The sequence below is a fragment of the Manis javanica genome, chromosome 4 (assembly GCF_040802235.1).
Source record: "Manis javanica isolate MJ-LG chromosome 4, MJ_LKY, whole genome shotgun sequence".
NCBI classification, from domain to species: domain Eukaryota; kingdom Metazoa; phylum Chordata; class Mammalia; order Pholidota; family Manidae; genus Manis; species Manis javanica.
The window spans coordinates 177890605-177916431 of NC_133159.1; the positions used below are offsets into that span (position 1 = coordinate 177890605).

General features: G+C 46.8%; 1 protein-coding gene across 1 annotated transcript in view; it reads left to right on the plus strand.

The window, feature by feature from the left end:
- SAP30BP (SAP30 binding protein) overlaps positions 1–25827 on the plus strand; it is a 33768-nt gene that overhangs the window by 2825 nt on the left and 5116 nt on the right. Inside the window, exons 3-5 of the mRNA XM_017666171.3 lie at positions 1531–1578; positions 16928–16970; positions 21763–21851. Of these exons, the coding sequence (XP_017521660.1) occupies positions 1531–1578; positions 16928–16970; positions 21763–21851 (180 nt within the window). The remainder of the gene's footprint in view (positions 1–1530; positions 1579–16927; positions 16971–21762; positions 21852–25827) is intronic.

Below are 25827 nucleotides of genomic sequence, written 5' to 3' on the forward strand. Positions count from 1 at the left end.
GGATTAATGATTGTACATTGAGCATTGACCCCCCTATACTGAATTTTATTGTTGTTAACAACCATTTGATCAATAAATATGAGAGATGCCCTCTCAAAAAAAAAAAAAAAAAAAAATTTGTTGTGCATTGATATTTAAATGTTAGCATTAAAAATGCTTTCCATGTTAAACAAAAATATTTTTTGTATCTGATTCCCTTGTAGAAGATATTCTCATGCCCTCAGCTCCACCATTAATGCTGATCATTCAGAATTGACTGAAATTGTTAAGAAAAGTTTTGCAAGTTTTTTTCCTTTCTTAAGTGCACACATACTGGCTTAACATCTGTAACTATTTTCTTCTATAAATTTGTATAATGTGTGTTTATGAAGTGTTCCACATTTGCCTTGCTTAGAATTCCCATCATACTTAAGCTTTAATTTTCATATTTTAGTAGAATCCTCTGATCAAGTCCCAATACAGACATTCTGAAATGTGATTGTATTTGCGTGAGCTACATCTCTGCCTATTTGGCATGATTGGTTTCATTTTAAGGAGATTGTGGAGATTGTCTTAAACTTTTGACTCACTGGCACCTTACATGACAGTTGAATCTCAAAGCCATCATGATAGTTCGTTCAAGTCTCTCAGATGCTATTTAATGTTTGGATTAAAGTGTAGCTCAATTAGAAAGAGTAAATTCAAGTGAAACTTAATTTTTCCTTGGCTGTTAAGTTAAAGGCTCCTGTGCTTTGGGGTTCTGCACAGTGGAACAGACATGGCTCTAGCCACCTAATAGTGTAGCTGATCTTTGACCTTTGTTAGCATTCAGTGGAATAGTGGGCTGGCTTGTGTGAGGCCAGTGCTTTGGAGAATGCCTTACCTACATGGTGCTTTGTGTCAGGCAGGTCATTTGGATAAGGAACAAGACTGGATAAAATGGGTCACTGGTGGTTCTGTGAGAGCTTGGATGGAGGCTGGGCCCACTCACTTGGGACTGAGGAAAGGCAGGGTATTGCCCTTCGGTTCAGTTGCCCTGCTCATGTTAAGCCTGCCTTCCTGCCATTCGTGTTGCTGTAAATGCTGCTGGGTTGAAGTGCTGGGGTAGTGGTGTGTGGGCCACAGTACTCTTGACAGAGTATTTACATATATGAAAGGCAAAGAGGGAAATTACATTCCTAATTTTAAATAATTGATATTTCATTGGAAACACTATGCCTGTTTTATCCTGTGGGGTCTGGTCTTATTCTTTTATGAAGCACATTGCAGCCTTTCTCTGTTTTTATTTGTGTGATTTTTAATTGCAGACATTTTCATTAGTGTAGATGATGGCACTGCTGGAGTAACTATCCTGAGCTGCTAATGTTCTTTTTTCCCCCCAGAACACCTCCTTTCTCCTTCTCTTTATCCAGTTCTGGGTCATATGGTAGGGGTGGGGTTCTTGGTGGGATGACCCAGGTTGGGCAAATTTGCTCCAACCCCTAGTTGTGCCTGTGAGAACCCTCAAGCCCACTCCTTTAAGCTTAATCCTCAAAATTCTTTGTCTTTTAGGAAGATGACGATTCAGAGACTGAAAAACCTGAGGCTGATGACCCAAAGGTATTTGGTGTTGGCTGTGGTGGGGTGGCTGGATACAAACAAGGCATTTTAACATTGTGGCTCAGTTCATGTCTGGTCAAGATCTGTCCCACAAATATGCTGTGCCAAAAGTGTAGATTTTCTGCGATTAAACCGGATTTATAAAGAAACAGGGAGACCACCTTAGAACGAGTGAGTCCCAGGCAGCTTGGATTTCCAGCCTTGCAGATAGTACCATATCTACAGACTACCAAGGCAAGGGGCCTGGCCGAGTGCAGTGGCCCACCTGTGCTGTACACCCAGGTGGGCTTGGTGGGGTCACTGCCCCAGCATGTGGGTTACATGTGGAACATTCTCGAATCGGGAAGCCACTAGGGCTGCCTTGTGTACTCGACTCTCCTTAGTCTAGAAATGAAGAAGGGCCACAAGAGGGTTGGGTGAGGGGAGGCCTCTCTCCAGCTGTTGGGGAAGCTGCACCTAATCCTTATTGCCCAGGCCTGACCTTCCACTCTTGGGTAAACTGTGCAGAATGGTCTTTTTTTAAGTAATGTAGCCATTTCTTATATTTCCATCCCACTAACAGCCAAGAGTGATTAGCAGCATTTCCTGTCCCATTCCTTGACCTGTTGTGATGAAGGTCATGATATCACCTATTGTGAAAAGGTTCTCTCATGAGCCTGTTGAGGAAACACTATTTAGGGAACATTTTTTTCCCCAAAGAAAAAGGTTAATTCCAACATGTTAGGCCTAGGGTATAGGGACCAAATTTTATAATTAAAAACTTCTTTGAAACCAACTGAAGCCTTGAAGGTGACATGTAGAATTTAGGGAAATTGTACCCAATTACAGTCTAAAATAGTGGTATATCCAAAGATATAGCATGAGCTGTTCCAAATTTGAACTAAAAGACTGTGGATAATACAGATAAGAACACATTTTACCAAGAGTTTTAGCACCAGCATACAGAAAAAAGAAAAAAACTGAACCCTATGAACTGCAAAGGCAGGTGCCTTTCTGTGCCAAATGGGGAGCCCAGGCCTAAGCGCTCATCCAAGCATTACTAGCAGGAGGGTAGCCCTGTGACCTGGGTCAAGGACAGTCACAATTCTGCTTGGGCTTACACAAAGAAAATGGTCTGTAGTATCAGGGCTCATCTTCTGTCAGTATTCGGACATGTGAGCCTTAGAATCTGTGCATAAATGACCCTCAGGCCACCAGGTGTTGGGGTTCTGGTTGTGGAGGGAGAGGAGGATTTTGGGGACATGGCCCGTGTCTGTGTAGGTTGCCATCCATCGCCTAAGGCTAGAAAGCCTCCTGGGGAGTTGGCTGGCAGGCAGTCTGTGTGCACTTCACCATCACCCCTTCTAGAATACAGTGATCCAAACAGCAAATCCCCTGGGAACGGCATCCTTAATGAGAGAGGAAGAATAGTAGAAAGAGGTGGGGCCAAATTGGGAAGTTTGCAAATGTGTCTGGTGTTTAGCCTCCCCTTTCTCAGTCCCACATGAAGGTAGGAAAGGTGTGTCATTTATTCCTGCTCCTTGACTGATGGGATTTACTCTCTTTCATTCAGTCATTTGAATTTTGAGTCTGTGGAATAAGAAGTTTTCATGGCACAGTTTAGGGAGCCCTCAGAAAAGAATGCAAAATCCAGCCCTTGCAGTAACCTGAGGTTGTTCTTTGGAAGAGTGAGTATGGAGGGAGGTCAGGAGGTGCTCACCAGCTCAGGTGTCCTCCAGCCCCCAGTGGCCAGCAGAGGCCCACCAAGGGGACACAGTAAGATCATGAGTCCTCTTAGCCTCCCCAAGGACTAGAGATACTTCTCAGCATGAGTCTTCTGTGTTCCCTCGGCCTTCATCCTGGCCCTGGCTTCCTTTCCTGCCTGAGCTGGCAGCAGATCTGCTACTATGTCCCAGCCTCTACCTCCAACCCCTCTCAACCCTGCCTCTGTTTTGGAACTTCCCTGGCACACACAAGTTTTATTTTAATTGGTTTTTAACAATATTTTTGTATTCTAAACTCTTAATTTTGAATATTTCTGCCATACGTATGTGACGTTTCTAACAATAGCCTATGTCACTAGAGGTTTGTTAGAGGTGTCACTTGTTAGCAGATGGGTTGATGTCATAACTGTCTTTTCCACCAGATGGCACTCCTTTGCTTTGGCTTTTTAAGTTCTGCTTTTAATTTGTTACTATAACAATCATCAAAACATTTTAGTTCCTTTACACAATTAAAAACTGAGAATCCCAAAGAGCTTCTGTTCATTTTGGTTTTGTTTGTTGGTAATTTACTATCTTAGAAGTTAGAATTGTGAAAATTGATAAATATGTACTTCAGAATAACAACTCAACCCATTCTGTATTAATATAAATCACAGTTTTATGAAAAATGGCTATTTCTGAAAGCAAAAAAAGTTCTTGCTAAGAGTGGCGTTATTTTACCATCTTACAGGTCTCCTCAATATCTAGTGCCTAGTTTAATAGACAGCTAGGGTCTCATAACTGCTTCTGTATTCACTCTGTTGCAGTATGTTGTTTAGGTTGAAGTGGTGTAGAAAATGTGGTTTCACAGAGACAGGTCATTGGAAAGAGAAGTATTTTAATAGCCCTCCAGTAATTGTGGGTAATCTCTGATACTTCATCAAAATTCAACAAGTGGTAGTTTCTTAAAAGTTAGTTGCAACATTAAGTATGAAACTTTCTCAGTGAACTTTTTATCCTCTGCTTCATTAAAATCCTCAGTTCTATCTTGCAATTTCAATGGCTCTTTGCCATATGTAGTATTGCATCAAGTGCTGGTGATCTGGAAAATGTTTGTTCACCGAGTTACGCAGATCTCTGCATAAGATAAATGTTGATGTGTTTTATTCGGTAATACCCAAAAACCATATTAGTGGCATTACAGATCTCATCAGATAAGCCTGAAGTATTGGAAAGTATCTGGCTCACAGTGGGAAGTACATATTTTACAAGTTGCTAACTTCTGCTTGAGATCTTGAATTTTATCATTACCGATCAATACTGTCAGAGTTTTCCTTGAAGTGTCAGGCTTCATTTTTGAGGAAATATCTGCCAGTTACCCAAGTTTGAATACTCAGAGTCTGTCAGTCATTCTTTCAAGTAAAAAAGGTATTTCAAGAAGAAAGCAGCCAGTTCAGCTTGTAACTCAATCATGTATCTGCTTTTCCTAGAGATAATCATTACACTTCTGTATGCAGCAGCAGTGTTTATGCATATCTCTCATGTCATCACACAAAAGGCTAAAAAATATTTGTACTCAAGGGTCAGGATTTAATATTGGTCATTTTCATTGCTTCACCAAGGGCATTCTCAAGTGAATTTGGCTTTTTTTTTTTTTAACTGAGAGTATGAATAATAAAATTTGGGGCTGCTGCCTTGATTGGTTCCAAATGCCAGCAAGTTTACCCATCCACCTTTGCTCCTTTAAATGTCAACACAGTGAAAAAGCAAATAATTGTTTAGAATTTTAAAAATAGTTTGACCTTGCAGACCCCTGGGGGGCGGTCCACAGATGAACTTTGAGAACCACTCTTCTTCAAGAACTAAAATTGTAGGTTGGTGGTATTCAACAGTTGTTGGAGAACTGTTTTCATAGCTCTGTCAGCGCCCATTAAGCTGTCAGCTCTGGGGAGCTTTGAGATGCATTTGGGGGTGGAGGAGCACCCGGAGTGAGCTGGGACCCGCCGGGTGGTGGGGGAGTTAAAGCTCTGGAGTCAGAGACCTGGTTTGAATACAGCTCTCCCTGGGGTTCTGATCTGGAAAGTAGGCATCATCATAAAATCTGTCTCATTTCTTTTATGAAGATTAACTAAGTACATATAAATAAGTACTTAGGTTTATGGTATCTGGCACAGCTGTGTTCAGTAGCAGTCGCTGCAATGATCAGTACCTCCCTGCTAGCTTTCCAGGCCGGTCACACAGGTTGGTGGGCCTGTTTTGGAAAACTGAATTCAGCGTTTTAAACTGGAGCACGTTCAGAGGAGAGCAGTCAAAATTGAGGGACCTACAGACCTCATCATGTGAGGAACAGTTAGAGAGCCGGAAGAAGAGACTCGGGAAGAGGCGGCAGTTAGGTCTGCATGAAGAACTTGCAGCGACGCGGAGAATTACAGGGAGGACGTTCACCTTCACAGCATGAAGACCTTTCTGCCATCTCTGGGGAAAGTGGGCTGAGCTGCTTCAGGAGGTAGTAGGCTCTCTGTTCCTGGACCTTTTTCAGACAGATTGTAAGAACCCATTTGTCAAAACTGTCCTAAAATAAATTTGTGACTTGGGGCTGGACTAAACCACCAGGGCGTCTCCCAAGAAAGCACTTGAGCATATGGGTAAGCAGGGCGAGTATTCTCCAACGTAATGTCTCTTGACTTGAGGAAGTACAAGTGTGGAGCACAAAAAAACTGGAAATTACCCTCATGTTTTTCCCTCTGGTGTTTGGGGTGACCACAGTCCCATACTAAGGAATCTGAGTAAAAGACGGCAGCTCCAGACCTGCCTCCGTCAGGAGCCTTTGGTCCTCAGCCCGGGTGGCAGAGGATCAGTTCTGGAGTTGCTGAGTTTGCCCTGAACTAGAGAAGGGGTGTCTGAGCATTCTATAGAAAACAATGCTTTGGCACTTCTGTCACATCTTTTTCTCTAACTTCAGTTTTCTGGGCGCACCTCCTCTGTGAGCCGCGCAGCATACTGTTCTGATTGCTTAACGTTAGGTGGCACTGCTGTCCTAGAAAAGGTCAGACTAGAAGAGGCAGTCCTCACTGCAGGGGCAGGCGGACCTCGTGGCCTAAGTGTTTCCTTCATCTGTTTGCCTTTGGCGTATGAGCTACCCTTCTCCCACTCTCTCCTTTGTCCATGGTTTACCTCGATTGCCCTGGAGCATTTTCCCTTGTTTATTTTTTCTCCCTCCCGTAGTTCCTGTGGATGAAGGTGTTTCCACTCACTGTCTCTGACACGCCCTTCCTTTGAAAACAAACACGGGCATCAGTGACCTGGCTGGAGAAAGTGGGAACAGCCTGTTGCCAGCTAACTGGGAGTGCCGGCTCCACTGTGTGGGGCCGACTCACTGGCCTCCTTCAGGTGCTGTGGTCCAGGCTTTGACCCAGGGAAAAAGTCCTCCTGGCCCAAGGAGCAAACACCTGTGAAAACAGAATAGTGTCTCTGGGTCAAGGGGGTGGCATCGGGTGGGGGAAAAATTTCTTCCAGCATTTTTTAAAAGGTGTGTACAACCGCAGTTAAAAACACATTTTTGAAATTCTTTGTGCATGAAAGCAGTGCACAAGTATGAGGTCCACGACTTTGAGCTGGTCGGGTAGACTTGGAGTCGGAAGACCTGGGTTGAGCACTGGCTTGACTTCCCTCCGCTGTGGGGCTACAGCACGTCACTTAAATTGCACTTGGCGGACCTGGAAAGTCACAACTTCGAGTGCCACTTTACCAGGTGATTGTGGGAGCAGACAGAGACTGTGTGCAAATGGGCTTTTCAGTCTAAAATGCAGCAGTCAGCAGTGCTCGGCCTTCTCAGCAAAACTGAATCTGATTATGTGCCCTCATCCTGCAGATGACAAGTTGCCACATATTCTCAGTTCAAGGCACCCTTGGTGACTGGGGAATTTTAAGTAATTAGGCCCAAACAGTCAGCATTACTCTCCTCACAATTTAGTAGCTACTTGAAAACCTAGTGTACAAATTTGTGTGGTACAGGACAGATGTCAAATGATGTTTCTCTTGAAGTTTTCAGATACCATAGGCACCTTTGTGAGTTAGCTGTGCCACTGAGGGGTGCCATGATGGGCAGTTTGGGAACTGCATTTGGTAGATTGTCTAGATTTCTGCAGTGGTGGAGCTTGGTAAAGTCCTTACTCTCCCCCCCTGAGAGCTAAGCTGAGTGACAGGTCCCTCTGCCTTCAGTGGCTGTACATAACACCTGAACTCCTTAAGAAGGTCAAGTGTCTTGGTCACCGTGTGTTATTGACTTGGAGTCTAGATAAAAGATTTGCATTAGCAGAACTGACTCAGTTCCTCACTTCCTCTTCTCTCCAGCTCCTTCCTCCTGACTCTGCTTTATTATTCATCTTTTAAAATTGCAGAATCAAAGATCTAGAGGATGAAAACTGTCCAAGGAGCTTGTTTCCTATGAATCTGTTAATGACTACTGATTTTAGGAAGAATTTTCAGAAGCCTGCCAGCAGTTGCATGTGGGCAGTTGGAATCTTAGATTCTCTTTATTAACCACGAAAGGAAAGAGGCTTCACAACTTGTGCCGGTCTCTGCAGGGCCACTGCGCAGCAAAGCATTTTCCTCTTTGGGCTTGGTGTGTTTGCTGTACCTCCAGGACTCTGAAATCAGAAAGAATGATTGATGCTAAGGCTTTTCATAAACAAGTTGCACAGGGCTCTGTTCATTCTGAAGGATCTTAAGAGGGTAGGTTGTATGGTGTGGCACAGGAACCAATTCTTGTCTAGCATTTGGAAGTGGTTCATTGTGTGCCCTTTGTCGATGAGCTTCTGGAGAACCCTCACCTGTAGAATGGTTTTACCTGTTAGAGCTAAAGCTTGGTTGTTCTCTTAGAGGTCTTTGACATGGAGAGGGTTATATGACACTGGTTATCCTAGCAGGGTTTGGTTTGGTTTTTATAGTGCACGTATTTTATAGTCAAGTCATTATAGCAAGAATTGAATATTTTTGTAAAAGAAAAGAAATCACCTAATTCCATGATCCTGTGTGGCCATCTTCATTCTTCCATTTTTTTGTTTGCCTGCATAATAGCTTTTATATTTTGCATTGAGTTTTGTTTCCATTTGAATTATGAACATCTTTAATGTTGCTACAGTCTGGGTAATTATAGCACCACACAAATTAAAAATTAAGCACTTAAGAATTATATGGTATGTGAGTTTTATCTCAGTAAAACTGCTGTAAAAAATAAATTTTTTTCTAAATACCTCCCAATGGGGAATGATAGAGAAAAGATTGAGATCCATCACTTTTTGTTCTCATAGTGATCCCAGGCTTTAGCAACACTCTTGCACATCGATCCCCCTTAGCCCTCTTCATATTTTCAGCTAGCTAGAATAAAATCCAAAACTAATACATTATAGTAGCAAAATGTGGATATTTTTTTATAGTTGTTACTGAATAAAAAGCTTTGTAGGCTTTTTCTTTCCAGTGAGATTCTCTGATGGACCAGAAACATGCTGTGCTCTTTATATAGGTCAGAAGAAATAATTCCTTTAAAACTTGAGTTTTCATTGGAAATCCCCAATGGTTCACCCAGTAGGGATGGAGGGCTTAGTTAGGTTCAGGATTTGGTAGTATTTCCTCTGTGTGCCCACAGAAAATCAATCTGTAGTTAAGGATGGGGTGGCAGCACCAGCCCTTCTGTTCATTTCAACTCAGACATTACTCCTTAGGGCGCCACAGACTCTTAAACTGTTTCCCCTGATCATTACAGTTAAAATGTAATAAATCTGGCCATCTTCCCCTTCAGCTGAGAGTGTAACAGGTGCCTTGCTCTGTGACCTGCTACAGAGTCATTCCTGGAGAGCTGTCTTTTCTACTTTGTCTTTGATATCGGCTTCTCCAGTGGTTGAACCAAGGGCTTTGTAGAAACCATTACTGTTTGCAGCCTCCAGGCCTAGAGGGAGGAGGTGAGAAACTGGGAAGCAGTATTACTAGCCGTTGGAGTCAGACAAAATCAGATCTGGACTCTGGCATTGCCATTTACTGGGCAAGAAGCTGTCGCATTGTGCTTTGCCTCAGTTTACTCCTCTGTAAAGTGGAAATAATGATGTCTGGCCTCTTGGGGTTATTGTGATGCTTGTATGATGTAAGTTTTTAGTGAGTCCTGCATTAAGGGTGTGCAAGGAAGAATGTATGCTCCCTCCCCCTGGCTTGATTTAATTATCCTACCTGCCCCCATGTTCTGCTTTGAGTGATCCTTTGAGTGCTGACGAGAAGGAGAAAAGACCCTTGACCATTGCTGCTTTGAGAGGCTTTGAACTGTTCAGAGTTCCCAAGCCTGCTTAACATCTGGCATCTCCTTGTTCTTGCTGGGATGAATTGGCCAAATGGCCTTTTTTAGGCCTCATCTTTGGCAAGGCTGGGGTTGCCCTTAATGGAAGTGGGAGACATGGAATTTCTGTGCTGGGAGAACCCACCCAGCCCAGGCCTAGGTCTGCATGTCTGTCTGGGTGGTGACCTGATCTGAGAAGCAGAAAGGACAGCCACCATGGCTGGGGGGCAGCAGGCTGTAGAAGTAGCCCATCTTTTGTCCAGATTGAAAGAAACCCAAGCTACGTCCTTTGTCTTGCCACCCTCCAAACAAGGTCCTGGCTGTATCTTAAGCTGAACACTGCTGGTAGAAACGTTGTAATTGCTGGAAGTTATGATCTCATGCAAAGGGGAAGAACAACCATTATTCTCTCTCTAACCTCCCCTTTGGCTCCACTGCACTACCAGCAGGGCCTTCTTGACAGCACTTGCTCCAAGTCAGCTGAAGCACAGAACCCCAGCAGCCCCACCCCGCTCCCATGGGGTTCTGCAGCCGAGAAGGAGCCACTACATGCCCAGTCTGCCCTCCCGGCGGCCATGCAAGCCCCAGCGTCCTTCCCTCCCTTCGGGCCCAGATGCCACAGATTACTTGCTGAGGTGTGGCTGGGCGCCTCCTCCCCAGCTGGGGTTTATCTTTTTGAAATTATATGATGCAGAAAGCAAGCTGCCTGGCCTTAGGGATTCAGCATTTCCCACCTTCCTTTTGCATTTTAGTCCACATCCCTTGAAATGCTGCTGTGCAGCTTCTGGGTTCGATAGGATTTTGTTCATTTGTATTCCTGACCTTGGAGTTCAGTTTATTTTTTCTAAGCAGTGCCTTAAAGATACTAGCATTCTGTCTGGCCCTGTAGATATAATTAATTCCTCTCCTACCATGATGTAGATGATGACCAGTTTGCGTGTCTACACACCTGGCTTTCTGGCACTCAGTTATATATGCCCTGGGTGTTCATCTAACCCAGCTTGGTAACTGACTTCTCAGGCAGAGTAATGCTTTTGTAATTTGGTGGCCACGTCCAATTGTTTGTCTCATGGACTTCATTTTGTTGTCCTCAGTCTCACAAAAGTGTCTCCTTTGTCCTTGTCTGACTCAGCACCACCACCAACACCAAAAAATAACAACTTAAAGCATAGAGACACTGTTCTGGGGGGAAACCTTTAAGAAGAAAGCACAACCTAGGCCTACCACTGAGGGCTTGACCCAAATCCATGATCTGAGGGAACCACCACATGCAGGTAGCCCGCCCTGGCATCCTGGGGGCAAGAGGGTGAGAGGGATGGGATGGCCCTCTCTGAACATCCTCTGCAAGATCTTCAAGAAGCTCGAAATCTTCATTTGTCCTGAATCAAATCTGAGATTACATTTGGAATCGTCAGGTAACAATCTCCCTTTGGAAATGGCTCTCGGCCAGAGCTTTGCATTTACATTAAAGTCTGGTTGGTTCTGTGTAACAGGGCATCAGCGCCGTGCTGAGAAATGTGGGCTTTGTTGTAGCCAGATTTTTCCAATGGAGAGACTGTTTCCTCTCCCCCTCCCTGCCTTTTCTGCGTTCCACAAGGCCAGTGCCAGAGCAGGCTTAGTTTGTCTTGGTAGATGCCTGTTTAACCCTTTCCTGTAGAAACTTTCCTGTAAGTAAGCCAGGAGCAAAGGAGAGCCCATCACATCCAAAGCGGCCCCACCAACTTCCGCCCATTTTCCTGATAAAGTGAGTGTTTCCATCCCCAGACGGGCAGCATGCTGTGGCAGTGGCCCAGTCCTGACCAACAGGATACAACTGGAGGAAATGTGCTGGTGACAGGCTTTGTCCAGGGCTCTCCTGTGTATGTGGGTAAAACAACCCATGCATGCCAGGCATCTTTGCCATGGGGCTGTTCCCCTGATCGTTGGGTTCAGTGGCTTCCGTTGAGCCTTGGGATTGCTGACAGCTCTCAAACTACACCCCCAACCATGTCTCTCAAGCCCCAGTAATTATATTCTGGAGCTTAGAGGTATTTTGAGAAAAGTTCCAGAATTGCTGCTTTCTTAGCAACCTGAAGTGACTCACACATGCACCTCAGAAAAGCCTGATTGTCATTTTGATGCCTTCCAAAGCATCTTCCAAAGCTGACTTCTGAAGCCAGCAGTAGTCCAGGCCAGCTTCATGGGCTGCTGTGAGCCGAGCCAAGACCTTTCATTGACTTGGTCAGCCTGCCGCCTCCTTTTGCTCCCCATTGACTTTTGGTCATATTATCTCCCCAGGGCTTGGCCCATTGCTTGGGACATAATAAATCCTCAGTAAATCATTTGAGGAATAAACAAATGAATTAATTATACAATAACTCTGTCTTTTTGCTTTAGGGTTGGGAGTAGCAAGCTAGATTTAAAATTTTCTGAGTTCAGTATGGGTGCCCCTGCCACCTTCCTTCTCCTGCCTGCCTATGTCAGCCTTTGATTGCAAGTCTAACGCCTTTATTAGTTATTCTGCCGGCATGGAGTCTGCACGTGGAAACAAACTGTGGACTTGGCCAGGTTTACAGTCTGTGGATTAAAGCACTGCAGCCAAAGGTGGCTATGAAAACCTAAACTAGACTGAAGCAGAACTGACCACTGGCAGGTTAGAAAGAGTGTGTGTGTGTTTCATCAGTGAGCAACTGTTGTGGGCAGGGCACTACCTGCAGGTGCTGGGGACATGGCAGCCGAGGAGACAGGGCAGAGTAGGATGGAGATTCTCATCCTGAGTCGGCAGGAAGGCTTCCTTGAGTCTAAATCTGAAATCTAAGTGGGCCTGGGGCTTACTTGGCAGGAAAGGGGAGGGGGGCGTTCCGGAGCAGGGGCTGTGCTAGGAGGAGGAGAGGCTGAACTGGTTGTCAGGGAGTCAGGCCCACAGCAAGAGGTCATTTTTAAGTAGGCACTCTGCTCATTAAGGGAGATATCATTTGGACTTCATAAATACTTGGGGAGTCCCAGGTCTAAAAGAACGTAAGATTTGGAGGGCACTGTTTATTACTAATCTGCCTCCCCAGCTGCCACTATTAAGATGCAGGACTCCATCATCTAACAGAATGCATACCGTCTGCAGCATTTTTCCACTGGGCAGCAGGAATAGTCTGCCCTTTGCCCTCTGTTCAGAGTGCTTTCTCTATGCCTGCTGCCCCCAAGGCTGGGGAGAAAGTGGCATTTCGATTTGGCAGTATCCAGCTTCCAGAGGCTGCATTGCTTTGTCTCAAGTTGGATGCTGGCCCTCAAGTGAGCTTTGCGGGGCTGGTCGCAGGAAGGACTGATGAAGTGTTGTTAGCTGTCAGTAGATCTCCGTTCCCTCTACTAGGACCTGGTACTGCTTTGCTAAGTAAATCCTCCCGGCTCAGATGGCAGCTTATCCTGCTTCATGGAGCCATATTGTTTTTACCTCCTTCCTCTGCAACAGCCATAGTTTCTTTGGTGCCTGGACTTTTATAGTCTGTGCAGGGGAACCACATTCCAGGTTCTGTGACTCCTGAGTACTCAGCCTCTGCCGTGGCTGTGTGTTCTTACAAGTATCAGACAAAATTTATTAAGAAACCAAAATTATCGATTTCATGTCACTGTTCTCCAGGGATGTGCCCTGGTTGGAGGGTGAATCCTGGGGAGGCTGGAGGGGAGCAGGCAATCCCAAAAGGAGGCCTGGCCCCACCAGCTCAGAGCTCTCTTTCCTTCATTCCTGTCTTTTCATTTGGCTTCTTAGGAAGCTGCAGGTTTTGTTTTGTTTTGTTTTGTTTTTCCTTGTGTCTTAATTGGACTTGAGCTAGAGAGCTGAAGTGGTGTACCTGGTCCTTTCTCCTAGGAGCTGCTAGGTGAGACCCTCTGCTTCCCCCTCCTAATGAACTGGGTGAAGACCCCTCAGCCCGCTGTGTCTGCAAGCCAACTGCTGTGGCACCCAGGTCTGTCTCAGTCTCTGGGCCATGGGCTTCATGCTTCCCAACTGATGCGAGACAGCTGTCTGATAAATAGATCTTCAGGCTGAGTTCATAACTTTGCCCACCTGAGAACATCCTTCTGGAGGCCAGAGGGATGGATTCACGCAAGTCAGGACAAGTGTTCCCTGCTTTGGGGGAAGAAGAAGAACAGTGGTTTCTTGTTGCTTTTTATTTGTATCCTAACTGCTCCCCTCCTGCCTTTAAGGGCATAGTGAGATTCTCCCCTGTAGCAGGTTTTGTTAAACCGGTTTCTAAACTACTGGCAGTTCGGTAATGTGAACCTTCCTTCTGTCTCCTTAGTTCTGTCATACTCAATACTTAATCAAATGTTCTTTCTGACCCTGGCTGGCTTCCAAGATAATTAGCGTGGGTGCTTGGTTCGTCTTTGTACTGAATTCCTGGATCTGGGTATGACTGGTAGGAGGAGGTCTCTGGGTCTTGGTCTTGAGTGTGGCCCGCTGCCCTGTCCTGTCCTCCTAAGGCTGCTTTCATTGGATGAAAACTGCCACAATGGATAGTTGAGCGTAAGTGGTTCTAAAAAGCATCTTTGGGTGTTTGATGCCCGTGCTCAGCGGTCTCTCAGGTGCCCCATGTCTCCCTCCTTGCTGCTCTTCCTTCAGCATTGCTCGAAGTCCTCGCCCCAACCCCATTCGAACAATGTGAAGCCGCCCGTGGCTCCGGGCTCTTCCTGTGGCACGTACTCAAACCCTTCTTCTCACGCTGAAGGTGGAGTATTGGGATTAGTTACTTCCAGATCCAAAGGAACTTGGATTGTGGGCTTTCTTCTGCAAGGGCACCTTGGTACAGTGACACCCCAGCCTTTTCATGTCAGAGGGCACAATTACACTCTGAAACATAACTAGGTGTGGCCACCAGGAGGCACAGGTTCCCATTATTTGATTCTCCAGGGCCTTGGAAGTGCCACCGGCGCCTGTGACACAAATGGGGAATCAGAACAGCCACAGAGCCCAAAGTCTTCCCAGGAGACTTTTGTGTGGCATTGCGTGACTCATTTATACCTTTGGCTTATAGGGTTTTCTAAAGGCAGGAGAATCTTCTCACACTTGGAGTTGGGTCCACGGTCACATGGCTCCGTGGGGCTCCGGGTGCGCTCTGGGCACCCCCACCTGTGTGTGTGCGTGTGTGGTGTAAAAGTAGAGCCTAACTGGTAAATTGAATCCGACTACCAAGTTTCTCTCTCCTATCTCTTTATAAAAATAAAGGTTATCTTTATTTTTTTTTGTATGTGTAAAAAGATTAGTGTCATGAAGGGCCAAGCCAAAAAAGGAAAGACTAAAAGAAGAAGAGAAAGCTTCCTGTTTGTGATTTTGCCTCATCTTTTCTTTTCTCCGAGAGACGTGACTAAACCACCTCAGCTAAGCCAGGCAGGGACCTTGTGAAATGCAGGACTCCCCTCCCCCCCCCACCCGTTGCCAGGGGCACAGAGGCTGCCAGAAACCCCACAATGGCTCACAGCCTTTTACCCTACCCAGGGAGCTCCAGGAGTAAACAAGTGTTTTCCCCTTTGAAGAGACAGCGCCTGTTCGGTGACTAACTTCCTTTGCTCCTGGAGTAGGCATGTAATAGCCTGCCTCCTTCCTCCCCTCCGCACTGGGGCTGTGCGGGGGCTGGTGCCCCACAGTGCTTTGGGAAAGAGCCCCTAGGGGCCTTGCAGTAGTTAACGGCCTGCCCTCAGTTTGGCCAGCCAACTGTCCTAGGAGGGGAGGGAGGATGTACCCAACTGATGTTTTCCCACAGTTAGCACCCAGAAAGCTGTCCCCTAGATGAAAAATTTAAGGACCTTTTACAGCCCCACATCTTGTTACTGCCATGCTCTTTAACACTGGTTTGTCCAGAGTCACTGCTACAAAGGGATTGTGGCAGGGGCCCTGGAGACTGGCACTCTGATGGAGCAGCTGATGGATGACCAGCCTAGTTTGGCACGGCAGCGGTCTCCAGGCCCGCCTCCCGACCCTTCTGGGCCCCAGCTCACGACCTCCTCTTGGCCCACCTGATTGGCAGGGGGCAGTGGGTAGAGGACACGGGTTGCTTAGCAGCCTGGCCTGGACATTAGGCCCATCCAGGTCGAATGAATAGCCACAGTGTTCAGAAAAATGAGGGGTTCGGGCCTGTCCCAGAAATCAGGAGGGACTTTTTGGGAACTAAGAACTACTCTGCTGGCCTCCATGTGGGGTCACAGTGTGGAAGGGGGGTTGGTGGCCTTCCTTAGATGTTACCTCGTTTACATTCTTGGTGTGAGTAGAGTGCACAGTCCTCTACAGCTGTTTTCGTGTGCCTTTTGTTCCAGAATTGTTACTCTCTCATCTCCTCCCTCACCAACCAAAGGGACAGTGAGTGAGCTCCAGCACCTTCCTGTGAGTGCAGCTTCTGCCACGTTGATCAGTAGCACAGCGCGGCACTTGAGACCCCTGATCTGTGTTTGAGGATCCGGGTTTCCCTGGAAGTGGGGAAACAGGGCATGTCTTGCCACTTACATTTGGGACCACACAAGAACGGAAAGGCCTTCTTCCCTGCTGTGCCCGGGTTTGAGTCGGGGACTGGTGTCTTCTGCAGTGAAATACAGAGCAAGTCCAGAAAACTGGCTGATAAGAAATGGTTGGTCTTAGGTTTCTGCACGCAGCTAGCGCTGAAGGCCATGTGCAAGTGGATGTTGTGGGCGGTAGTTTGTATTAAGGATGAGAGGAAGCTTTTCTTTGGAGAGAACATCCAACCAGTGTAAAGAGAGCTGAGAGGTGAGCCATGGAGAGTCAGGGAGAAGCTGCCTCCATGTCAGGGCCTTGCGGGGTGGGGCCTGCTTCCATCCCTTGTGAAAGGCCTGCTGCATGCCTGCTGCAGGGTTCGAGGAGCTGCCCACCCCCTTATGACAGTCTCCCTTTTTTGCTTAACACAAGAAAAATCTCTTGGGATAGTCTTTTTTTGTGTTACTGTCTTGGGGGCTCTCCCGTTTTGAAGTAGCCACCTCTTGCCTCTTTAGTACCAGGTAGGGGGAGCGGCGCTCTGGGGTGGCCGGCCAGCCCCGGGGGAGAGCAGCGGGCAGTGTCTGGGTGGATAGGCACGGGCGGCTGGCGATCGCTCTCCTCCGTGTTGGTGTGTATCAGACCTTATTGGAGGCTGTGGAGGAGTGCCTGAAGCGGCGTGTACAGCATCCGGCTGCCGTGAGGGAGGAGGCGGAGGGGTGCCTAGGAGCTTCGGGGTCCCAGGAAGTCCCCAAAGCATCTGTTTACCCTCAGGTTTCTTTGTGGTGCTTTCACCTCTTCTCCTTCCTTAAAAATCGTGAGTGGTCTCGTGAGGAGAGTGGCTGGGTCAGGAACCCCTGCTTACCTCCTTGTGTTTCCGTTTCTCTCTTGCAGGATAACCCAGAGATAGAAAAGCGAGATCCCCAGGAGTTAGTTGGTGAGTATCCCGCGGGGGGCCTTGGGGGCACATTTCTGAGCCTTGCCCAGAGCAAACGGGCTTCCAGCCACACGGGGCCTGCCGCCGCTCGCTGCACCCGGCTTCTCGGCCTCAGCCGAGGCAGCTGCTCTGCCAGAAGCCTTGTCTCTTCAGGCTCTCAGGGCCTTGGGCATTTCCTGAGTGGCCTGAGAAAGACACCCAGGGAATGATTCTTCATGGAAAGTCATATTCAGGTGCATTTCCAGGGGCTTTGGTTGGTTGCCAGTGTTGTCGGGAGGCACTCGGGGCCCCTTCAGCTGGGAGTTCATTCTCCTTGTGCTGTGGGCCTGTCCTCTGTACTGTCCCCTCCTCCTCCCTCAGGTGACATATTCATGTGCTCAGGGAGCAAACCTGTGGCTTCTGCTGGCACTGTGCTCTGTCCCCAGGAGGAACTGGCCTCTCAGCTCTGGAGTCAGGGACCCTTGTGACTTGGGGAAGGGCAGGGCAGTTAGCATTTCTGGAAGCATGCACACATGTCATCACAGTCCTGCGTCAACCCTGTCCTCTTGATCCTTTTGAAAAGTCCCTCGACTCTCTCAGGTTAGCCGTGGACGTGGTCACCTCTCCCAGAGCCTCACCAAACCTCACAAGGGTTGACTCTCCCTCCCCGGTGACTGTGGCCACTCCCTGCCTGCTCCGTTAATCTTCACAGAGCAGATCCCTGCTTCACAGGCTTCCTGCAGCCCTTCTAACCTGCCCTTTTTCTAGACAGGATTCTTTCACTGGGGTGGGAGGTGGGGACCCATTCTGGTTTTCCCAGCTGAAAGAACTGAAAATTGTTTATTGTATTTGCGTTCTGAGGAAGGATTGGGTAGGGACGTGACCACCCCAAGCAGGCCAAACCCTCAGCGGATTCTTCCTTTATCCTTGAGTTTTCCGATGGATGGAGTGTGAGTTTTTCAAACCCTATAAAAATCTGAATTTTTTCTAAAACGGTGGCATTTGCACTTGAGAAAATGGCACTGTGGGGGCGCACCGGTTGGCTTCATGGGCAGAAGCAGCAAAGCACAGCCTTGCCGGGATGCAGTCCCCAAGTGGGTGCTCCGTGGGGGCGGGTATGCACTGGAGCCTCAGCCTCCTCTCCCTTACCCAGCCCCACCCATCCCTCCTGTTTACTCCCAAGAAACTGGGGGTGTGTTTGGGGGTCAGGGGGCAGCTTATACCCAGGAGCCCAGCACAGCAGTGCCCTCTGCTCTTGCTAGCAGGGCTCGGCCAGCAGTGGAATGTGTGTGGGAATCAGTCCTCTCAGCCCTGACTTCGTCCTCAACCAACTCACTTTTTCTCTCCTTTTCCTCTTTTTCTTTTCTTCCCCCTTTTTGAAAATAGCATTACTGAAGTATAGCTTACATGCAGTAAGATTTGCCAGTTTTAAGTGTGCCCTTTGATGAGTTTTGACAGATACATATATAGCAGTGTTAACCCCTCCTGCAGTCATGATGTAGAGCATGTTCATCACTCCAGAATGTTCCCTCTACCCCTCATCTTGCAGACAGTTTCCTCCCTCAGCCTCAGGCAAGTAGTGATCTTTCTTCACCATAGTTTTGCCTATAGAATGTCATGTAAATCAGGATTTCTCAAACCTCAGCACTGTCGAACTTTGGGCTGGATGAGTTGGTGATGGAGGCCTGGCCTGTGCTTCGTACGGTGTTTCAGCAGCATCCTTGGTCTTTGCCCACTAGATGCCAGGAGCACTCCCCTCCCCCCAGCATTTGTGACAACGACAAGTATTTCTCGACAGCACTAAATGTTGCCCCCAGTTGAGAACCACTGATATAAATGGAATCATAATCTTTTTGGTCTTTAGTTTTAGTATGGCTTCTTTTCACTTAACCGTATGTTTGTAAGGTCCATCCATATTGTTGAGCTGCTCTTTGTTGCTAAATATTTTTTCATTGTAGGGTTGTACCACAATTTCTTTTATCCATTCACCCATGGAGGACACCGACAGATCTTTAAGCCTCTTAGCTGTGATTGCTCTTTCCATTTCTCACTGAGGTGGTAGAAGCTGACCTGTATAGAGTGGCTTCCCCTCATGGTGCTGTGGCTGTCAGCCCCTGTGCCTGAACTGAACCCCTTTTGTTAATACCTCTCGGTATAGGACTGGGGTTACCACTCCCCCACCGCCCCAGGTATGGGAAGCATTTTCCTCTGTGTGAACAATCCCAGGTTTAATGGAGCAAATGGGAGGTATTCAGCAGTGTAGCTGCTCGACAGAGAGCTCTCCCTGTCCCTCCTCTCCAGGTGCCCTCAATGCCCCATGGGCGTACCTGAAATCCTGGCACTGGGGTGGCAATCTAGTTGGGTTCTCCATGTCTCTAGGGAGCTAGAGACACTCCAGTGCATCCTCCTTACAGCCCCACCGTACCCCAAGGCATCCCTTCACCCCCGCTGCTAATTCCATAAGCCCAGCTGACTAGCTGCTCCTGCTCAGATTCATACCTGGCAGCTATGGATATCAGTGGCTGTTTCTGACTTGGGCACACACGGCGAGTGAGTCACGCCAAAGACGGGCTTTTCGGATCCTGAGTGCAGCTTCCCTCCTAGAACACCTCCAGCAGACCCAGGAGCAGCCACAGACCTGGGCTGCCCCCAAGTGCCTGGACACATTTCTTGATGTTTTTGCTGGGAAAATGATCTGAGGCACTGGCTGCTCAAATAGCCATGTGTCTGGTGTTTTCTAACTTGAGATTCGTTCTGGGACGTAGGGAAGAGAATCACTGAAAGTTTGCTTCTGAAGCCTGTGGGATAAACTTGTAGCTAGTTTGCTGAACGTATACGTTCATTTGCTGGTTACTTACTAGGAATTCTATAGTTCCCAGGCCAGGTGCTGGGGTGGGGCTCCATCCCCCATCATACTTATAGCATTGGAGCCTGAGTATGGTTGGGTTGCTATAACAGCGGTGTCACACCCTGTTTTTCCAAAAGGCTTTCCTGGCAATGCCAAAGGGCATTCTTTGTCTCTTTGTCACGTGCACACATATACTCCCCACTCCATGGAAGAGCTTACCTCCTTGCTGTGTGCCCCAAGCCTGCCCAGACCTTCCTTGCTTTTGTTGCTGATGCTCATGAAATTTGAGGACCTGCTAACCCCAGCTAATTTCACTCTCAGTGGGTGTCTGCATCCTGCATGAGCCTAAGGCTTAGGACTCCTGCGTCTCCCAGAGCTGGGAGGAAGCAGGAAGTCAGGATGAGAATTAGATTCCAGCCAGATCTGGGTGTCACCCTTGCCTCAGGAGTCAGAAGACGGAAGGAAGGTGCTGGGCAGAGAAGCACGTCGTGCCCTGGTGGAAACTGCTCCTGGGCTGCACCTGGTATCTTGGGTCCACAGCAGAATATGGCACCCTATCTGTGCCCTCACCCAGAATGGCAGGTCCAGTGCCCTGTTCCTGGGGCACATCCAGTGAGGACCCACTGATGGCAGTGAGGATTGGCGCACGAAGTGTGCTAGGAGCCCCCCCCCCCGGGCTTGGGCCGCATCCTCAGTATTTGCAGGGTGCACGGGCTTGTTTGGGAGCAGCCGAGACTGGCGAAGCCAGAGGAGCCATAGCGTCAGCCCTGCTCAGCACAGAGTTCTTAAGATAACTGTGGAGCCCTCAGTGGAGATTAAAGTACCTTATCTGCTAAGAAAACATTAACCTGGCCTTAGGACAGGGGAAGGGGAAGGCTGTGCTGTGCCATGTCCAGGCCGCTGCTTGAGGCTAAGAAGTAGTCTCGCCTGGGGCCTGGCACAGAGTGGGCACCCAGTAAGTACTTGCTGGGTGTTACTGGGGCTGGTTTGTTCCTTCTTTCCCTTCATCCTGCCCCACCCCACTCCGCCTGCTATTTACTCATTGTATGGCCCTTTTCATGAGGGAATGTTGTAAAGAGCACGGACAGACTCCAACAACAAACAGTGCATTGTCTGAGTGATGCAGAGCAGGACGCTGCAGTCGCCAGGGCAGCCAGAGGCTACAGGGAAAGGAGTGGAGAGAGGGAGAGACTTGGGTGGGCAGCAGCAAGTCTCGGAGAGAATTGTCCCTCGGGAATTGCGGTTCTTCACATCAGAGTTAGGCCTTTTGTTCCCAAGAATGAGGTGGACCAGAAGAGGGTTGATTGGTTTGTTTTAAAAGGACCCTAAGCTAATAACCAAGAGGTTATTTTTTAAATGCCCTTTATGTACAAGGCAGTTTCGAATGCCTTGAGTCCCAAAGCCTAGAGAACCTGAACTCTGTTTTCCAGGATCCTGGGAGGGTTTTTGGGGGCATAGCCAGTGAGGGCTGGAGCAAGCTCACCTTGTGAGCCAGCAGTGCAGGTCCCTGCCCAACCCTGGGCTCAGCAACTTCACACTGGTAGCTTGACATTGGCCATGGCAGAGGAATTTACACCCCAGGAACTGGCAGGTGCTGCAGAGAGTGCCTCCTCCCTTCCCCTGCAACCCCAACTCATGGTTAAGCATTTACCAGCAAGCCCCGGGACACACCTTTTCCTTAGAAGTGGGCCATTGTGACATGATGGCCCGCATCCTTACACTGATGCCTGAACTTTCTCTTCCCTTAAGTTGGCATTTGCTGGTTCCTTTTCATCATTTGATCCCAACTCAGAGGACAGCCTCTCAGAGAGGCCACTGTAAACACCCTGCTTTACTGTTTCGTAGGATTTTCCGTCTGTGAAAATACTTTCTGTGCTTTGTGTGTTTTTTTTTAATTGTCCATGTCTGCCCCCCATTCTAAATCCCCACATCCACACATAGAATATTTCTCTGTTCTTTCAACAGCCTCCTTTTCTGAAAGAGTCCGGAACATGTCGCCTGATGAAATTAAGATCCCACCTGAACCCCCTGGCAGATGCTCGAATCACTTACAAGTAAGCACAGAGCTTGGCCACTGAGGCCCACACAGGTGAGGCATTGTGGGTCAGGTGTGTGGTATGATCTGACTTTAAGAGGCTTCTGTAAGAGCAGCAGCCCAGGGAGGAAGGAACCTGCAGGTCTGGTGACCCCTGCTTAGCCTGCTCTCAGGAGTGGCTCTGTACCCACTGGCACCCTCACCCACCTTACCGCTGCTGCTCTAGCCGCGACCCCACAGCTTGCCTTCAGTGAGGTCCTAAGCCTACCCAGAGAAAAATAACATGCCTTTTCTGCACAACCCACTGAGCCAACAGGACTATCTTGGAAGGAACTTTGTTATGCTCAGTGAAATAAGCCAGGCAGAGAAAGACAAATACCATATGATTTCACTTGGGATCTAAAATAAAACAAAATGAACAAAAAAACACAAATAGACTCATAGACACAGAGAAGAGACTGGTAGTTACTATGGGGGAGGGGAGGGGCAGTGAGTGAAATAGGTAAAGGAGATAAAGGCACAAAATCTAAATTATGAACTGGTCAAGAGGATGAAGAACAGCAGAGAGAAGAGAGCCAATAATACTGTAATAGCTTTCTTTGTTATCAGTAACTATACTTCTTGGGGTGAGCATTTAATATAAGTAACTGTCAAATCACCATGTTATACATTTGAAACCAGTATAGTACTGCATATCAACGATTGTTCAATTTAAGGAAAAAAAGGAATTTTGTTAAGAAACTGAGGGCCCACATGTATAATTAGCATGTAGGAGGGGGGCACGGGGAGGGCTGTGCAACACAGTGAAGACAAGTAGTGACTCTACAGCGTCTTACTACGCTGATGGACAGTGACTGTAATGGGGTGTGGGGGGGGGGCTTGGTGAAGGGGGGAGCCTAGTTAACATAATGTTCTTCACGTAATTGTAGATCAATGATAACAACAACAGAAAAAGTAAGGGGTTACTACCGTAATATCAGTAAGGTACATTCATACTTAAAAAAAGCATTAAGTGAAACAAAGAATGAGGCTTTATAATGTTAATGGGTGCAGTTCACAATGGATTAGTTATCTGCACACCAAAAAGAAATAGCAGGAAGTTTAATAATGCTGGAATTACAGGAGATAAGAGAAATAGACAGGAATACTGTAGCACGAAAACTTTTAATTAAGTTTTCTCAGTCTAAGCCAGATCAAATATAAAACAAAACAGTAAATAAAGATAGAGAAGATCTAAACAACCTAAAGTGATATAAGTGAGTATAATGTAAAATTGGAGATTACGTCTTCTTTCCAAGTACCCATGGAATATTCATGAAAATTAACTTATCTTTAGACCACAAAGAAAACGTCAATTAAAAATGAAGTGTAAAGAGCATAGAAAACAGTTTCTGATCTCAATAAAATAATATAAGCAACTAATAATGAAACCACAAAACGAAACTTTGGCCGGGAAATTTTAAAATTCCCTACTAAATATCTTTTGGGTTAAAAGAAAATAAATTAATTAACAGAATTTATAGAAACAAAGATAATGAAACGTATTAGCTCCTATGGAAACTGTGGGCTAAAGCAGTGTTCATGGGAAATTTATAGCCCCAAGTAATTATGTGAACAAAAGAGAAAGAATGAAAATAAATGAATGAAGGATCTGGCTCAAAATGCTAAATAAACAATTAAGCTGAAATAAAAAATGGAAGGAAAAGATGACAAAGGTAGAATTATTAAGTTAGAAAACATAGAAATACTAGAACTGATGTATCAATTTTTTAAAAAAGCCCAAATATAGTCTCAATAAGGGGGAAATAAACACAGAGACAGGATCAACTTTAGAGAATTCTTATAAAAAATACTTACCTTGAATTTAATTGTGAGGGGAAGATATCAGGCAACTTAAGAAATCAAGATAATAAAGTTATTAGACCCATTAAGATTAAGATGTGCCCACTATTACAACCACTGTTTATGAATATAGTAGAGTAATTAGCCAACAGAATAGTAAACTCCAGAACAGCATATCTAAGAAATGATGTAAGTTATGCATAATTAGAATCCCAAAAGGAGAAAAGAGAGAGATTGGGGCATAAAAAATATTTGAAAAAATAATGGTTGAAATTTTCCAAAATTAGTGACAGACACCACAGATCCTAAAATTTAGAAAATACTGAGTAAATCACTTCTTCCTTCTCTAAAACCACAAACTACATGTATAATATTCAAGCTGCTGAAAACAAAAGACAAAAAGAAAATCTGGAAGATAACCAGAGGAAAAAAGTCACATTACATACAGCAGAACAAAGACAAGAATAACACCAGGCTTCGTTTTAGAAATCATGCAGGGTGAATGGCAATGGAAAGACATCTTTAAAATGTTGGAAGGAAAACACTTTCAACCCAGAATTCTATACCCAATGAAAATATCTTTCAAGAATGAGGAAGATTTAAAAATTTCCCAGCATAACAAAAATTGAGAGAATTTATCACCAAAAAAACATATTCTATAAAAAAGTTAAAGGAAAATTTTCAGGCAGAATGAATGTGAGACTGGATTAGAAACAGGGGTCTTCACAAAGAAATATAGCAACTAAAAATAGAATAAATCAAAGTAAAAAAAAACTGAGGGCCCATCAGAATATAAAATAAGCAAATTATAGACATGCAAAAAACATAAGCATTTATATGCATAAAATTCCTAAAATGCCAGTTCACTAGCTTCTTGCCTAACAAAACCTCGTAAAGACCTGACCTGAAGTTTTAAAACCCCAAGGAGAGGGGGCCGTTAGTGCAGTTACGCTCTCAGCAGCACAACCTCGGGGCAGCTGAGGTTTGTGCCTCCTTGTCCACCTCTTGTGATTATTTGTCCTTGTCCCTCCATGGGTGGTCCTGTGAGTAGAACCTGATGATGAACAATAGGACAGACACCCAAGGCTGCCCAGTAGTGGCACCTGGTTCACCTACTCTCCTCTAATCCCATAGGTTCTACTGGTGCCTCTGGCTACACTGCAAGCCCATGGCACCAGCCTAGCGGATGGATGACTAATGGGACCTGGGGCTGTGGAATGCAGCAGGCTGGGTGAGGGCCAGAGTCAGGGCTAGGGGCGCAGTGCAGGCTTCTTTCCCGGAAGTCTCCTCCCTTTGCTGAGTTGTCAACCCCCACCCCTACCCCCACCAGCCCACAGCATAGCGTCACCTCCACGCCAGGCAACAAGCCACAGCCTGTAAGGATAGTCCAGCAATCTGCCACGCAGAGACAACCAGCTAGCTGAGCCTTCAAGTTCAGAATACTTAACCGTTTTAGATAAAATCCTCCTAAAGGTTAAATATCTGCTGAAGGTAAAAACCATGATACCAAGCAAACATTTTAGTTCACCCAAACTGGCAGAACCCATTGATGGCTCAGGACACCCGGCAAAGTTATCTATAAGATAGAGGTTGGCCTCAGTTTGCCAAGTCTTCTGTACAAGGCCCCCCTCCACTACCTTTGAAGAGATAATATTGAGGTTTTGTCTCTCTTCCCTGGTAAATGTACCCTCTACAGATCCCTCTCTGTAATTCCATCCTTCCCCTGGCCAGTCTCAGCAAAAAGGTTCAGACTTCTGACAGAAAGAGTGGATCACCCCTCCTGACATTCTCAAGGACGTCGCATGGGACCCCCAGCTCTGCCCACCTCCTCTGGCAGGTGAAGAGTGCCTTAAATGGAGAGTCTGTGTTCAGCTGTTACTAGTGTGGAAGGCTGCACAGAGGCCTTGTCCTGGGCCAGCAGCAACCTGCTGGCTGAAGACTACTGTTCCTGGGGGGTGCTCTGCCTGGAGACTGGGGGATCCCAGGGCCTTCTGTGTGGGCGTCATCCCCATGGGCCTTGGGGTACCTGTGGCCCTGGCCTGGATCCCTGCCAGGTGGTTTTCCTGTTTCCCATCAAAAGCCAGAGCAAGGGCCTGGGGAGGGAGGGGGACGTTGACAAGCGATGGGCTCTCGACCCCTGACAGTACCTCTTT